Source organism: Aspergillus pseudodeflectus (assembly GCF_044049435.1).
Source record: "Aspergillus pseudodeflectus strain CBS 756.74 chromosome Unknown BJX68scaffold_1, whole genome shotgun sequence".
Classification (NCBI taxonomy): domain Eukaryota; kingdom Fungi; phylum Ascomycota; class Eurotiomycetes; order Eurotiales; family Aspergillaceae; genus Aspergillus; species Aspergillus pseudodeflectus.
The window spans coordinates 2,101,872-2,116,358 of record NW_027263777.1 but is presented as its reverse complement, the minus strand read 5'-3'; the positions used below and the strand labels follow the sequence as shown (position 1 = coordinate 2,116,358).

Below are 14,487 nucleotides of genomic sequence, written 5' to 3'. Positions count from 1 at the left end.
TTACACTGCTTTTCTCTTTCCTTTTTCAAGGGTCTGTTTCTTTTGTTGTTCTTATTATAAACTTCATGTATCTATTTTGACCAGGCCTTGGTTGGGCGGCTGGGTCGGGCCTGGTCATACAATTCTGTCTCAAACCAAATGAAGACACACATCATCAACATAAGCTTACTCCATATATCGTTCGATTATTATCTGACCCGCTTACATGGGGTATGTTCGTCGCCCATGTAGATTATAATAGCCTGCATTGCAGCTAGGGATACTTCAAGCGAGGGGGTTACAATCAAGGATGTAAGAATGCGACATGTACTGCGCACACTGCACACCTCTGCGTCTGGGAGTACGTACACTTGAGTCCGTATGCTCACAGAGAGGGTAGGAAGGTCTTCAGAAAGTTGTCTCTCTACTAGTTGATTACCTGAAGCGCGAAGCGTAAGCATCCTAGAAAACCCCGTCTGACCGCGGCCACAGCTTAATGCTATAAATACCTTCAGCACTAAGTAATCATCAAGAATGGTCCAGGCACCTAATAATGCCAGACTTACCCCATGCATAGCCTCCTGGGCGTCTCATCAACGTGGTCTGACCAGGGGGGCGGCATGGTGCCTAGATCCCTAGAAATGGCACTGCCTGTGGCCAATCCTAGCGAGGTTTCGAGCTTGAGTGTGCGAAAGAGTACCTAAGTCGGCTGCCGCTGGTACCTGCGGAGAATGGAGATGTCAAGGAACTCCCAGAGAATTGAAGAGTATCACAAGGTTAGGTACTCCGTACTGTAGCAGTACAGTATGTTCGAGAGGCCAGGGACCTGGGGAATGCCGAAGGGGCCGATAACGATAAGAGTAGCTGATTAATAATGGGAAGATACCAGTCTCCCGGATGAGGCGGAGGAACAACCTTGGAAGATTGAGAATATTGCTGCTTTGAAAAGAGTGAATAGTGGTTAGTAGTTGACAGAGTGTCCTTAATAAAATTCAAGTCGGGGCGATATTGTCATCAATAAAAGTAGCCAAGTATTCATCAGTCTATCAATAAGAAACCGATCGGATGATCTCTCTGGTCTGAGAATCTCCCCATACAAAAACTCCGCCACCAAGGACAGCTTGTCCACTTTCAAACTCAGAGCTGTCACTCCTTTCGTGTTGCCACATTACGTTACTTCTCTTTATCTCTCTGTACTCGAATATGCGACCTACTTCTGCCTCAATTGACACTTTTTGTTACCAGCTCTAAAGTTATATGGCCACGCCTCACTTTCGTTACACTCTTTTCAAGGCTTCTCCTTGTTGGTATTTGCTTGGTCCATTCTCTACTTTTGGTGCTGCAATTGTCGACCTGAGCTTCGATCTCGGCGTGCAAAATGCCTTCTGCGGCCAAAGTCTTCTACCTGGCCGTCTTCGGTTTCATGACCGTGGCGAACGGCGAAAGTTCCAAGCAATCGTCGATGCAACATGATCATCTCACTTGCGCGGTAAGGCTACCAAGTCTCGTATAGAGCTGCGCACGCTAACAGACCAAATTACACCAGATCGATCCCAAGGCCATGGTCTCGGACGCCTGTGTTTCCTACCATACTATCGACGCCCTAAACGACCAAGTATACTCCCTCCTCCAGTCCCTCACGCAAGAAACGGATTTCTTCTCCTATTACCGCCTCAACCTCTTTAACAAAGAATGTCCATTTTGGTCAGATGCCGATAGCATGTGCGGGAATATTGCGTGCGCGGTGAACACAATAGACTCGGAGGAGGATATTCCCTTGACGTGGCGAGCGGAGGAGCTGAGCAAACTCGAAGGCCCCAAGGCAGGGCATCCTGGCCGCGAGCAACAAAACCAGAGACCGCGGGATCGACCGCTACAGGGGATGCTAGGGGAGAACGTCGGAGAGAGCTGCGTGGTCGAGTACGATGACGAATGCGATGACCGGGACTACTGTGTCCCCGAAGACGAGGGGGCTAGTGGAAAGGGCGACTATGTGAGCTTGGTGGATAACCCGGAGCGATTCACTGGGTACGCTGGACCCGGTGCGAACCAGGTTTGGGATGCGATTTATCGCGAGAATTGCTTTCTCAAACCGGTTCCTGAGCTTGATCTCTCTCCCTCTCCCCCGGCGAGTGGGCTTCAGGCTGTTCAGGACTTTCGGAACGTCCTTCAGAAGGAGTCAAAGCGGCCTGATATCTTGCCACTAGACAACGAGTGTATTGAGAAGCGGGTCTTTCACCGAGTCGTTAGTGGAATGCATGCGTCTATCTCGACGCATCTGTGCTGGGACTATCTGAACAAGACCACGGGGCAGTGGCATCCCAACCTGCAATGCTTCAAGGACCGACTTCACGACCACCCGGAACGGATCTCGAACCTCTACTTCAACTATGCGTTGGTGTCGCGCGCAGTGTCCAAGTTGCGAAAGCATCTCGAGGGCTACACATATTGTATCAGCGATCCGGCACAGGACCAAGAGACCAAGGAAAAGGTCTCGCTTCTGACCTCCACTCTTGCCGAGCGACCCCAGATCTTCGACGAGAATGTCATGTTCCAGGATCCGAGCACCATAGGACTAAAGGAAGACTTTCGCAACCGATTCCGCAACGTGAGTCGATTGATGGACTGCGTAGGATGCGACAAGTGCCGCCTCTGGGGTAAACTCCAGGTCAACGGCTATGGAACCGCATTGAAGGTCCTTTTCGAGTACGACGAAACCAAAAACGGCGAGAACCCGCCTCTACGACGGACCGAACTTGTGGCCCTGGTAAACACTTTGGCCCGCATCTCCCACAGCATTGCTGCGGTCCGGAGTTTCCACCGCGCCATGGAGGTCTCCGATGGGCAGGTCTTCGCTATCCCGGCCGGATCAACGGCAGGGAAGAGCCGCGCGGGAGTCAAGGGAGAGAGACGTTTAGTCAAGGACGGAGGCTCGACGTTTTACTACGAAGGGGAGACCGACGAAGACTACGAGTACATTGGCCAGGAACGTCCATGGGAGCGGCCTCGAAACCGACGTCCATCGGATGGCGTTTGGGACGACGTCAAGGCCGAGTTCGCGGTGGTATGGGATACCTATGTCTATGTGCTGAAGAGCTGGTACAATCTACCAAAGACAATGTAAGTGGAACTATTCTAGACCTCGAATGTCGTTACTGACCAGCTTGCAGTTTCGAGCTTGGTGTCCTCGAAATGAACCGTCTCTGGAGCTATTGGCTAGGTCTTCCTGTACCACCGAGAGCTTGGAAGATTCGATTGCCAAAGCGAGAATCTCGCGGGCACGATGAGCTCTAATGGTGTTGCATTGTCAAGATGTTATTTGATCTGTGGCGTTTAGGCGGGATGGGTTGCATTGTACTGTATATACCAGATAGGGATCTCGATCAAAACCCCAGCATGATATCATATTCCTATATTCCTCGTAGTGACTCTCACTGTAAATGATTTCTTTAATAATAATAATCTGGAGTCCTCGAGATCGGCGGCGCACCCGTCGGCAACTGGAGAGTCCTCGGGGCCTCGGCATTTCCGGCCACATGCAGCCAACGCCCACTCCAACCTCATTTTGCTCCACCGCTCGGCTCGCTTTGTCACATTCATCTTTTGACTGTTGCCATCATCCTCCTTCCTCCACGTTTCTTCCCCAGATTCATACCTCTATCACCACTATTGCTCTGTCGCCTTTTTGTTCGACAGAGATTTCACAGCCATCTAGGCCTTCGGGCTGGTTCCATCCTTCGCCACTACGCTTCATGCAGCACTGAGTCTTCCTCGTTCTCTATGGCGTCTGTTTCGCCACCCAAACCCTGGGAAAGAGCCGGCGCAACCGCAGGTAAGAGTTTACAGTTTTTCTTTTAAGTTCGAGGACACTCTTTCTCACAATTTGGATTTAGGAACCACTGCATTATCGGCGCCCGCGACCGCGACCTCTACCGCGATGACCCCAGCAACCACTTCGGCGGCCCCGACCGCAGCAACCTCCACAACATCAACCGCCCCCTCTCTCCCCACCCGACCAAGCACACTCAGCACAGTTGCGAACCAGAACGCATCGGCTTATTCACCGTATGGAGCCTCGCGATTCGGGGCATCTCCATACGGTGGAATGGGCGGTTATGGCAGTTACTCTTCGCCATATTCGCGTTTTGGCGGCATGGGCTCGATGTACGGTGGCTATGGAGGGTACGGAGGCATGTACGGTGGTATGGGCGGGTACGGGGGGATGTACGGCGGTGGCATGCCCGGTGATCCCAATGATCCGAATAGCTTGACGAATTCGTTCAGCCAGAGCACTCAGGCGACGTTCCAGATGATTGAGAGCATTGTCGGGGCGTTTGGTGGATTCGCTCAGATGCTCGAGAGCACCTATATGGCGACGCATAGCTCGTTCTTTGGTGAGTCTATCGTCTGACTTACCATTCCTGACTTGCCATTTTTCAAAACTAACGTATTCAGCCATGGTATCTGTTGCGGAGCAGTTTGGAAACCTACGCAACACTCTCGGCTCTGCTTTGGGCATCTTCACAATCATCCGCTGGTTCAGGACACTGATTGCCAAAATCACCGGTCGCCCTCCACCAGCTGATGCCACCGCACTTACACCTGCGGCGTTTGCTGCTTTCATGGGCGGCCGCTCGGTACTCCCAGATGGCTCTCCGGCCCCTCCACGACCGTCAAGAAAGCCCTTTTTGATGTTCCTGGTCGCGCTGTTCGGTCTTCCATACCTGATGGGCAAGCTTATCAAGGCACTTGCCCGCTCACAGGAGGAGCAACGCCAGAAGATGATGGTCGGCCCCAACGGCGAACCCACGCAAGGCTCGCTTGACCCGGCTAAACTGGATTTCTGCCGGGTGCTCTATGACTATACCCCCGAATCCCAAGAGACCAACGGCATTGATCTAGCGGTGAAGAAGGGCGACATTGTTGCCGTTCTCAGCAAATCAGACCCGATGGGCAATGCCTCGGAATGGTGGCGTTGCCGGGCTCGAGACGGTCGGGTTGGGTACCTTCCAGGCCCGTACCTAGAGACAATCCAGCGCAAACCCCAACAGCAGGCGATCACATCCGGCAGTGAGGCGAGCAGCCGCAGTAACACGATGCAAGCGCAGGTAGTAACCGGGGAGGTTTCCGCCGCAGCACAGAAGCCTGAACTCAAGGGTAAAATGGGCGACATCAGCCCGGAGAGTTTCCAAAAGAGCGCCTTTTACTCATGAACATTGGCCAAACACCGTGACACCCTCCCTCCATCTTCTTTTCCCCATCCTCGTTCAGGTTCTATGTGTTACGAACTGTGGAACATGATTCGGCATCACTACAACAGCACAGGTGGATGCCACGAATTCGTTTTTATCATAATCGCCATCTTCTTTCGTCTTTCATCTTCTTTCAGCGACTTGTACAGCACTTTCATGGTTCTCCTTTTGTTGTATATTCCGTGGCGAGGAGGCTATAGCTACCTATATGATATCCATGCTAGACGTTATTTCATTTAAAAGTGCACTGTCGTCTCCCAGGCTGCCAGCCTAACCATACAACCTGGGTATCATCTTCATTTGTCCTCTTCGGATACACCGCCATACTGGTGACTCCCAGATAAGCTTAGCAAAGGTCTCGAATCCCGAAGGATTCTACCTACGCCCGTATTGGAAACAATTCTGCGCAGTTCAATGCCCTGTTGGACGAACGCCTAGGCCCAAGTCTATCCGCACCCCAAACGCCTGGAATCCGCTTCGTGAGAGCTTCGTGCTCTAGTCACTACTCACTAGTGTATCAAGAGTACGGAATCGAGCTGACTCTGTGGGGAAGGAGTTCGAAGGTCTGAGGTCCAAAGCGGCGAAGCCAGAGTCTAGACTCTGAAGCGGACGTACTCCGTAGGACAGACTACCTCCCGTGAAGAGTTGCTGTCTCCCGTCTGGGGTCTGGATGGCTGGCGAAGGAATACCAGGCTTGATGCCAGGCGAGTCATGTCTATATATTGCTGGAGATTATAGGGTTGTCTTTCTGGTTGATATTCAAATGATTTAGTCAGCATCGTCTGAGTCTTCGACACACCCCAGCCCCATAACCAGGTTCCTAGGTTGCGCGCATGGCGCATTGGACTTTGCTGTAAATATCCTGTTTTGAACATCTGTCTTCCTTGAACAGCATGTTGTGTATCATCCCCTAGTTGGGAGTCCAGAGAGTATACATATATTCATGTCTTATCAAGTGCCCTATATGTACAAGGCAACTTGATCTGGTATAATCATAGGTATATAACGGCTATACTCTTCGAAAAGCAAACACACTATCACACATCCCGACGTCATAGACTGCGTTTCGGTAATAGATGCTCAAGTTGAGCACTCGAGAAGCTTGATAATCATGTGCGCTCAAGAAATGCCATCTTCGAAGAGTAAACAATCCAATTCCACACTGGACCTCGAAAGCTCTGTTCTCCTCTGGACCTCCGTCTGAGATAGCTTAGCAAGCCGCAACTCTCGCGAGTCAGGCCAAGCCCACCTCGGACGCTGATTGGTTCCTTCGTAAGCACGTCAGTATCGGTTGGAACCGGGGAATGTCTGCCGTTTCCAACTTTCCATGTGCTGCCAATATTAATAAGATCAGGATCTACTAGCTCGTGACCACTGGGACTAGGAAGTCAAAGCTTTGCTTTAGTTGCTGGTCTCTCGACTCTTTTGAGACACGAGTCTGGCCTGTCATGGGGTAGTGTGCTTGTTGGTTTGGGATTGTTCAATTATTGTCTGGCTCTTTTGTGGGTCGGGGTCTCCCGGCGTGGGGGCGGAAATTGCTGTGGATATGTAATGCTCCATTTTTTGTGCTAGCGGAGCGGAGTTGGGGTTGAACTTTGTTGAAGTCTGAGGATGAGCCGACGAGGTCTGGATTCCTCTCAACTCCAAGTTTGGGTTGAAATTGCCGCGGCTGTGTGTGGGAACTTAAGACAGGGTCTTAGACTCCAAGACTCGAAATAATGAGAAAGAAGACAGTAATCAAGCCAGTTTTCTTCACCTTCGAGTTTTTCCTCCTTCATCCGGTTCCGGTTGTGGATATGGGAACACATTTATATGCTGAAAAATAGCAGTATGTTATAGCAATGAAGATGCATGCTGGATATTAGAGGGTCACGCCAAAACGCAGATAGTAGACAAGGAATCCAAACACACCACTCCGTACATCTACATAGCCCCCGACATCGAGAGAAATGGTATCAAATAGGTGGTATCATGATCATAGTTCGCAGGTTGCATCCATTCGGCCAGCCGGGTAGACTCATCTGAGCATCTCATCGTTGGGCACCAGTCTCCTGTGTCCCGGCATCAAGTTCAGCAGGTACCCTCTGCCCATCAGCACCGGCATCCATTTCCGTCGCGGCATCCCCGTGCAACTCACTCAGCGGCGCAGGCGGCCCCGCAAACGCAGCAGGAGGTTTCGCCATCCCCGCCCCTGCAAAGTAGCCCTCTGGCTGCTGGGTTTCTACACCGGGCGGCGGCGGATGATGCAAATCGTTGTAGGCCCCCGCGGTATTATCAGCGCCCTGCGCCTTATGCGCTGGTAGGGCGCGCAGTCGTCGCCAGAGGAGGAATGCGAGGGCGATGATGATGAGGCCGCCGGCGCCGGCGCCGACGCCGATACCGGCTTTGGCGCCTGTAGAGAGACTATCGTCGCTGTCGTCGCCGTTCCCTGAGTCTCCTGGGGTGGTTGCGGACGGTGTGCCAGGGACGGTTGCTGTCGTTGAAGTTGGTAAAGGCGTAGATGAGGAGGAGGGTTCGTCTTCTTCAGGGGCAGGGTTGATATTGAACTTCGCGGAGGAGATTTCCTGGTCATTGTCGCCCCATTGTACGTCGGCGGGGAGGAAGCGGAGTGTCCAGTCCCTTGATTCTTCGACGTCTTGGTTGTCAAGGTTGATGGTCCAGTTGAACCACATTGTTCTGTTGACATCTAGGCCGGCTGGGAAGATGTTAGCGGGTGGCTCGCACATAAAAAAGTATGCTTGGATGGTGAAGTATAACGACTCACCACCCAACCGCCGAGTATATGCGCTGGCCGTCAACCATAAATCAACATTAAGGATATCGCAGTCACCGCAAAAGTACGGAAACTGGTCGACAAGGCCCGGTTGCCAGCTAATATTTACCGTATCCCCGGCCGTGAAAAACGTCGTATAGTCGGGGTAATCGGGTAGATTCCATAGATCCTGAACGGTACCCTGGGCCCTCGCCAGAGGGACGAGAGCCAGGGGTAGAAAATGTGCAAGACTGGACCTCTTCATCCTCTTCGTCTCGAAAGTCGCATGAGAAAGACACGAGTCGACCGACGAGAATAGCACGAAAAGGCAAGTCGATCGGAAAGGAGAAAAGCAGGGTCAGTGAGACTGACAGCGCAATACCCGCCGCCTCTGACGATGATTATTAAGGGATTCGCCGGCAGCCGCTCAGTAGTTAGTGGTGTATTGTCAGTGACGGCTGGACTCAGCCATATTGCAGGATTGAGGAGCAGATTGCACTGGCCAGTGAGCGTGCCGATCGGCCTCCCGAAACAGAGGTATCGAAAGCCTATCACTTTTGGCCATCCTGATGCTGCGCCTTCGATCTCCTTGTCAGTCTTCAACTGATAAGATGACATGGGCCCATCGAGGGTTAGCTCATGCTTGTGGCGGTACAGTCCCTGGATGGACTGTGGGGAGACTCGACTCCAGGTCCCAGGATAAGCAGTGTGGCGGCGGGCGAAGACTCAATCTCCAATCCGCAAGACCTATAAATAGGCGCTGGGAAAACGGCGGCTCGAAAATAGGAAACTCGGCGTTCCCTGAGCAACTCAAAAGGAAGCCAACAGAAATCTGAAGATGCTGAAACACATGGATGAGTTTTCCGGAACCGCCCCTGCTGTCAGACTCACAGCCTCGGCGATAGATTATAAATAATTCTGAAGAATGTCGCTCATGAGGCTCACTGGAATCTGTCAGCGGTTTCCGCTGCCTAAAAGCCGAATCAAAAAACCGGTTTTCTGGTTTTCTTCACGGGAGATCGAATTATTTAGGTCGAATACAAGGCATTGTTCGCTGACTTCTTCTCACCCTTGTCTTCTCTGGGCTCCGGAAGCCGGATGGGCCAAAGTACTGTTGTACAAGGAACGGGGGAATAAACTATGCTCGGCAAAGGGACTTCGGATAAGACATGAATCTTAGTCAATGGAGGAGGAGGCTGTCACACCTCGATAATCTAGAACAGTAAATGGCTTCTCTTTCGTGCGCAGGCAGTGGCGATTGACATCACTTTGCATAGCTGCTTGCGACAGCATCTCGCTGCCCAAGCCTACGTCTTCTTCATGTTTTGAGTCGTATTGTGCACGTGATAGTTAGTCGGATGCCCCTTCTTTAGTCATCAAAGAAGAGAGTTATAGAAATTTTTTGTATCGCGTTACATCCAGTCGTACATGGACAACTCGGTTATTCAGTTAGGATGGGGAACAGTTGGAGTCTGGACTAGGAGCTGGAAGGGAGTACGTAGTGTCTCCAATGGAACTGTTGCTTGAGACGCGATCTAAAATATCCCACCACCACAATAATGACCCTGGAAGAGAGCACGCATGAGCCCAAGCCCCACTGAATTAGATTGTGACATTGTCTTGGAGAATTTTAAAACGAGCAGCATGCATGTCAAAGCGAGATCTCTTCCTTCGCTTGATTGGAATTGGCGCTGGCGCCAATGAGATCTGATTTTCAGGTCGAAACTCTCGGTCGCAGGCAAGATTCAATGACTCAAAAGGCGAGGCTTTCTTTTTCCGTTTTTTCTCGTCCCTGGCTCGTGGGATGGCGTCCGATTCGCGCCGGAATCTTTCTCCAGGCCTTCTTTCATATTTGGAATTCACGGATCTTCCCCACATCCCCCTACTCCATATGGTCGTGTTCCCCTGGTTCGTGCCGCGCGGACGTAAGAGCTACGCTTGGTGCTCCGGACGGAGTCTTCGTCGCGTACTCTGTACAACATCTTCGATAGACCTCAATGTATCGAGCTGGTTTCCAAGACTCTTAGCTCCGGTTCCTGTGTTTGCCCCAGTTCTATGGGGTAACGCAGGGCTGCAACTGAGTGTGCCCCGCTTGGAGGCCTGTCCTTGGCTGTCCAAGGATTTACTGGCGGTGACCGGCGACCGACAAGTCGGCGACCCTATGGGTACGGTCTAGCGGCCTAGTCTCCGAGGTGATGGCAATATGCTTTCTGCGCTTTGATACCCAGGGGCCAGGGCCGATTGAGTGGATCATCCAATGGGTTGGTCCGTGCTTGATCATGTTTTACTCCCGATATGATAGGCTGCCTTGTTCGAGTTTCGCGATCAGACTCTCAATAGACGAGTCACCGCAGGAATGGTAGGCTAGCAAAGCGCAGGGCAGGAGAAACAAACGGCCATTGGTGGGTCGTTTGCTGACTGGTACATTGCCCATTGGAACTCGCAACAAGGTTGTGGCTTTCCAGATCGAGGACAGTCCCCAGCTTGTATGCGGTATTGGCAGGTATCGGCGCACTGTAATCAGCACTAGGATCCGGATCCTCGTTCCGTTGAGGCTGGGAAAAAAAGCAATTTACCCGCGATTCGGTGGGTCGGCCATTCGTCTCGAGGCTTCAAAGTCGAAAGGGGGAGACGGGGAAGCGATCTTGGTTCGGATTGAAGATTAAGAGACCTAGACCGACAGGGGATCTGCCAGATCGATGCCCGACAGAGGCGAGATTCTGCGCGTCGGTAGAGTCGGGTGCATGATGGCGTAATGTGATCTACCGTACTGCGATCTGGTCCAGATCATGATGCTTGGGCTCGTGTGGAAGGTGGAAAGCGGGGGAGATATACTATAAACAAGAACATCAGATATGAGGGTATCATCCAAGACAGATAGAATGCAAACAAATCACTCGTCCCCATCAAAGTTTCTTCATCATCCTCTTTTTTAGAGGGATATCCAACCTACATTCAACCTTATTTCCCAAGACAATCAAGGTCATACATGCTCTATATTCGACACATTCTGAGAGAGAAAAGAGGGAGCAGAGAGAGGACCAAGAGCCACGAGCAGGTAACAGAACACCTCGGAAGGGGGTCGTAACATTACAGAAAAAAGTAGACCAACCGGGCGACATACTCTGGCCAAAGAATCACGCACATAAAGGGACAAAAGGAGAGCGGGAGTTTTTTTTTCTTCTTTTTCTTTCTGGTCTACCATCAAGATAGAAAGGTGTTGTCGGGTTTCGATGAGTATCTGGTTGGCTCTTCAATCGGGAAAAGGTGTGCCGTGTCATGCTCGAGTTTTTCATTAAGCAGCATGAGACGTTTCTGAAACCTCGACAAGGCGCCTTCCTCAGACACAGAGTACTCCTCGTCCGGGAAATTGTATGGATAGGTGCTGGTACCGGTGGTGGTGGATGGGCTGAGGGTCATCGAGTTTGTATCGTCTTGTTCTGAATCTTGGATTGAATCTAGGGTATCGACTGCGCGGTTCCTTTGATTAACGGGAGTCCCTTGCGACGTCTTGTCACCTAATAGAAAAGCAACGGAACTCTCACAATGCTGTGAATGTGAATCGGGATGAGGAGATAGTGTTGTTGCTCTCTCATCTGGCTCTGGCGTGTAATAACTCATATCTGATGGTGTTGCTGTCCGAACGTCAGCATATCGCTGCTGGAAAATGGAAGTCGTCAAGGGCGCACCTGGCTCTGGACTCTCTCGATGAGGTTCAACAGGACGGCCCGGGGTCTCGTGGCCCAGCATCCCAAGACGTTCCATTTTGATATCTACGTTGGAAGCGAGCAATGCGTTTGGTGTCGACTTTCTGGCCAGCCACTCGAAAGACGGTTTGCTTGCCTCTGGCAGCCCTTTTTGCTTGCTTGCGGATCATAACGTTGACTTCTTTGGCTTTGATATTTTTGCGGATGTTCCACGCTGCCAGTCGATCTTTGTATTGTTTTTCGCTGCAGAAAGTGTAAGCATCGATTGAATGATCAGAATATTGAGGATATGGGAGAACACGAGGGTACAAGGCAATACGATATACCGATGGGGTAGCAAACATGCCGAGGAGGGGTAGGTAGAGAAAGAGGGAACTGTACGAGGCAACGAATTTATGGTCACGCTCCATAATTCTTTTGACATCTCTCAACTTTAGTTGATCATCGCGATACAGAGTTTCAATGGTGGCTCGGTATTTGTTCCAGTCCTCAGACCTGCGAGGACGGAAGACGGGAGGGGCGGCGGGCGAGGAGGAAGAAGTAGTAGGAGTAGGAGTGGGAGTGGAGAGGCTGGAGGACGAAGGGATGGAACCTTCCATCATGAACGGCTCTTGGAGACAAGACTATCACACATAGTCTGGATCTGGAGAAGCCTCACGAGGAGCGCGGATGGAAGCAGACGAATTGGGGATGGAAGGTGGGGGGCGGCGAGCAAAAAGAAAGGAAGAAGAGAGATGGAAGGGAGAAGATGCACCAGCGGAAACCGGCGAGAGAATCTTATGTAGGAGAGTCGTCAAGAGAGTCAAGGCGTCGATTGTGAGGTGGTCAGAGCAGCAGCGCAGAAGCAGAAGCAAGAGACAGAAGCAGCATCAGAACCCAAATCGCTAACCACGGCCAGTTTGTTCGCGATGATGTCGCCGGCACAGTTAATATTAATACTTGCCCTTGTTTTCGCTCTAAGGGATTAGGAATAGAGACAGTTAATCCTTCGCTGTCAATAATAGCCAGAGTTATGCATGTATGAAGTTGTTTTTTTCCCTGTTCGTTTTTTTCTGTTTTGATTTTCCCAACATTCTCTACTGAAACATCCAACTGACACTTGACATGACCATCATCGCAACAGACGACACACGACCTCGACAGAGCGGTACTTCTACAGGCAACCGGGTGGTTCGCCTTTCGCGGCCGGAAACAAGTCAACGACGGGCGCTAGACAAAGTACGCTTCGGCTCCAGAGTGGAATCGCGGTGGACTGAATAGTTCAGACTAGCGCCTGCCTTTTGGAGCGACCTGCTGCTGGATGGCTTCATCCATGCTTCCCCGGCCCAATCAGCGTCGTGCCGGAGAGGTCTGTGTACTTTTGCTCCCTTCGTACTTGTGCTGGGCTGGGCAGCCTGTCTGTCGCAAAGCAGCCGCGCTGCGCACAACAAACACTGCATAGGCAGGCTCATCTCGGTGAGAAGAGAGATGAAGGGATGGATGACAGTCCAAAGATTCTGCCTCGACGAGACGGAAGGGAAAAGGGGAAAAAAGACACACCCGATTAAGGTAGATATTATGATCTCCAACCAACCGTGCAGGAGCCCCGGCGTGCGCCATTTCTGCAGGTGCAACTCTCCTGCCATCCCAAGCTGAGTAGCGCAGGTCAACGATCTCTCTCGCTGCGCTACCAGTCAATACGGAGATTCACGATACATACCGTTGCTTTTGCTTTTTCCTTCCAATTTTGGGGTTTAGCTTTTTTCTTTTCTTTTTGCGCCTGCTGCGCCGCCTGGTCTGACAGCAGCATCCCATTCCCTCGTCCGCTTCGATGGATGACAGGGATCGGACGATTGCATCCTCGCCACTGGGTTCGATGCGATGTGCTCCTCGATCCATTATTTACTTCTGATGTACTCCCCTTGCAAAGTATATGCTCATCAGTTTTCTCTCGGGAGGGGAATCTACTCCGAGCCTTGTCAGCCCAGACGGCAGCCGGGAGAACAAGATGTACTTTTCGACCAACGCCAGCTCAGCTCAGCTTACCGTTTCTCGACAAAATCGTCACGCCCGTGAGGGACGGGTTAGGCACCGTTGACGTCGCCCTTGTTCCTGCGGCTCCTCAGTCGCCATGCCTGTCAATCTGGTCTGGCCTGTGTCTGGTGTGTTTCTGGCCCGGAGTATCCGCAAACCTGTCGACGCGGGGATCCACCCACTGTTCATCAGCAATTTAATTGCTTCAATTCGAGGTTGCCCGCTTTTCTGCCTCCTCCCCTTGGGCGCGGTAATATATCGAGATAATCTCAAGAGGGTTTCGTAAATCGAAAGAGATTCGATGGCGGAAAGAGGCTGACACAATCCGTTGATTGGTGTGCAGTGTGAAAGAAAATGTGAAGAAGAGGCCTGAGCTCCAGAACACAGACCCCAGTGGCGCTACCCATCGATTGACTCGCTGGTCTTTCTTTTTCTTGTTTTATTAATTTTCTGGGTGATATTTCTATGTTATGATTCATTTATTGTTGTTGCAACTTGAATCTTCAGGTTTCCCGAGAGGAAACCTTGGCCCGTGACGATGTTGATGAGCTGCTCTATTGTTCTTTAGTAGTATATGTAGTCGCCCTGGACTGACCCTCCATCAGACCTCCATTCGCCCCCATCCGGACATTGTCCGCCACTCTGCCCTGCAATATTAATTCGACATCCCATACTGGACCCCGGGCATATTCATGACTCCATCTCGCCACGTCGCCTAGTTTTCCCTCCCTCTCTCACACATCCCCAGTCCACCAATACCCATTCTTGACACCTCCGGATATCA

General features: G+C 51.4%; 4 protein-coding genes across 4 annotated transcripts; 1 reads left to right on the top strand and 3 right to left on the bottom strand.

The window, feature by feature from the left end:
* Positions 1-1,357: 1,357 nt before the first annotated feature.
* Positions 1,358-5,192, top strand: BJX68DRAFT_251783 (ER oxidoreductin; the record flags this gene model as incomplete). The annotated part of the gene is made up of 6 exons (XM_071042449.1): positions 1,358-1,468; positions 1,526-3,099; positions 3,150-3,207; positions 3,745-3,811; positions 3,873-4,373; positions 4,435-5,192. 6 exons carry the CDS (start codon positions 1,358-1,360, stop codon positions 5,190-5,192), a joined length of 3,069 nt encoding a protein of 1,022 aa, XP_070906142.1.
* Positions 5,193-7,261: 2,069 nt separating this feature from the next.
* BJX68DRAFT_260847 (uncharacterized protein) lies at positions 7,262-8,248 on the bottom strand (the record flags this gene model as incomplete). Its single annotated transcript, XM_071043994.1, has 2 exons — positions 7,262-7,926; positions 7,996-8,248. 2 exons carry the CDS (start codon positions 8,246-8,248, stop codon positions 7,262-7,264), a joined length of 918 nt encoding a protein of 305 aa, XP_070906141.1.
* A 2,939-nt stretch (positions 8,249-11,187) lies between these two features.
* BJX68DRAFT_260846 (uncharacterized protein) lies at positions 11,188-11,748 on the bottom strand (the record flags this gene model as incomplete). The annotated part of the gene is made up of 2 exons (XM_071043993.1): positions 11,188-11,618; positions 11,673-11,748. The coding sequence occupies 2 exons, from the start codon at positions 11,746-11,748 to the stop codon at positions 11,188-11,190; spliced, it is 507 nt and encodes a 168-aa protein (XP_070906140.1).
* Positions 11,749-12,589: 841 nt separating this feature from the next.
* Positions 12,590-13,410, bottom strand: BJX68DRAFT_16152 (uncharacterized protein). The gene has a single exon (XM_071036873.1). It carries the CDS (start codon positions 13,313-13,315, stop codon positions 12,887-12,889), a length of 429 nt encoding a protein of 142 aa, XP_070906139.1. The 5' UTR covers positions 13,316-13,410; the 3' UTR covers positions 12,590-12,886.
* Positions 13,411-14,487: the final 1,077 nt, after the last annotated feature.

Excerpts from the sequence above, each read along its gene's own strand:
- BJX68DRAFT_16152 (XM_071036873.1), bottom strand. The coding sequence starts at position 13,315 with ATGGCAGGAGAGTTGCACCTGCAGAAATGGCGCACGCCGGGGCTCCTG.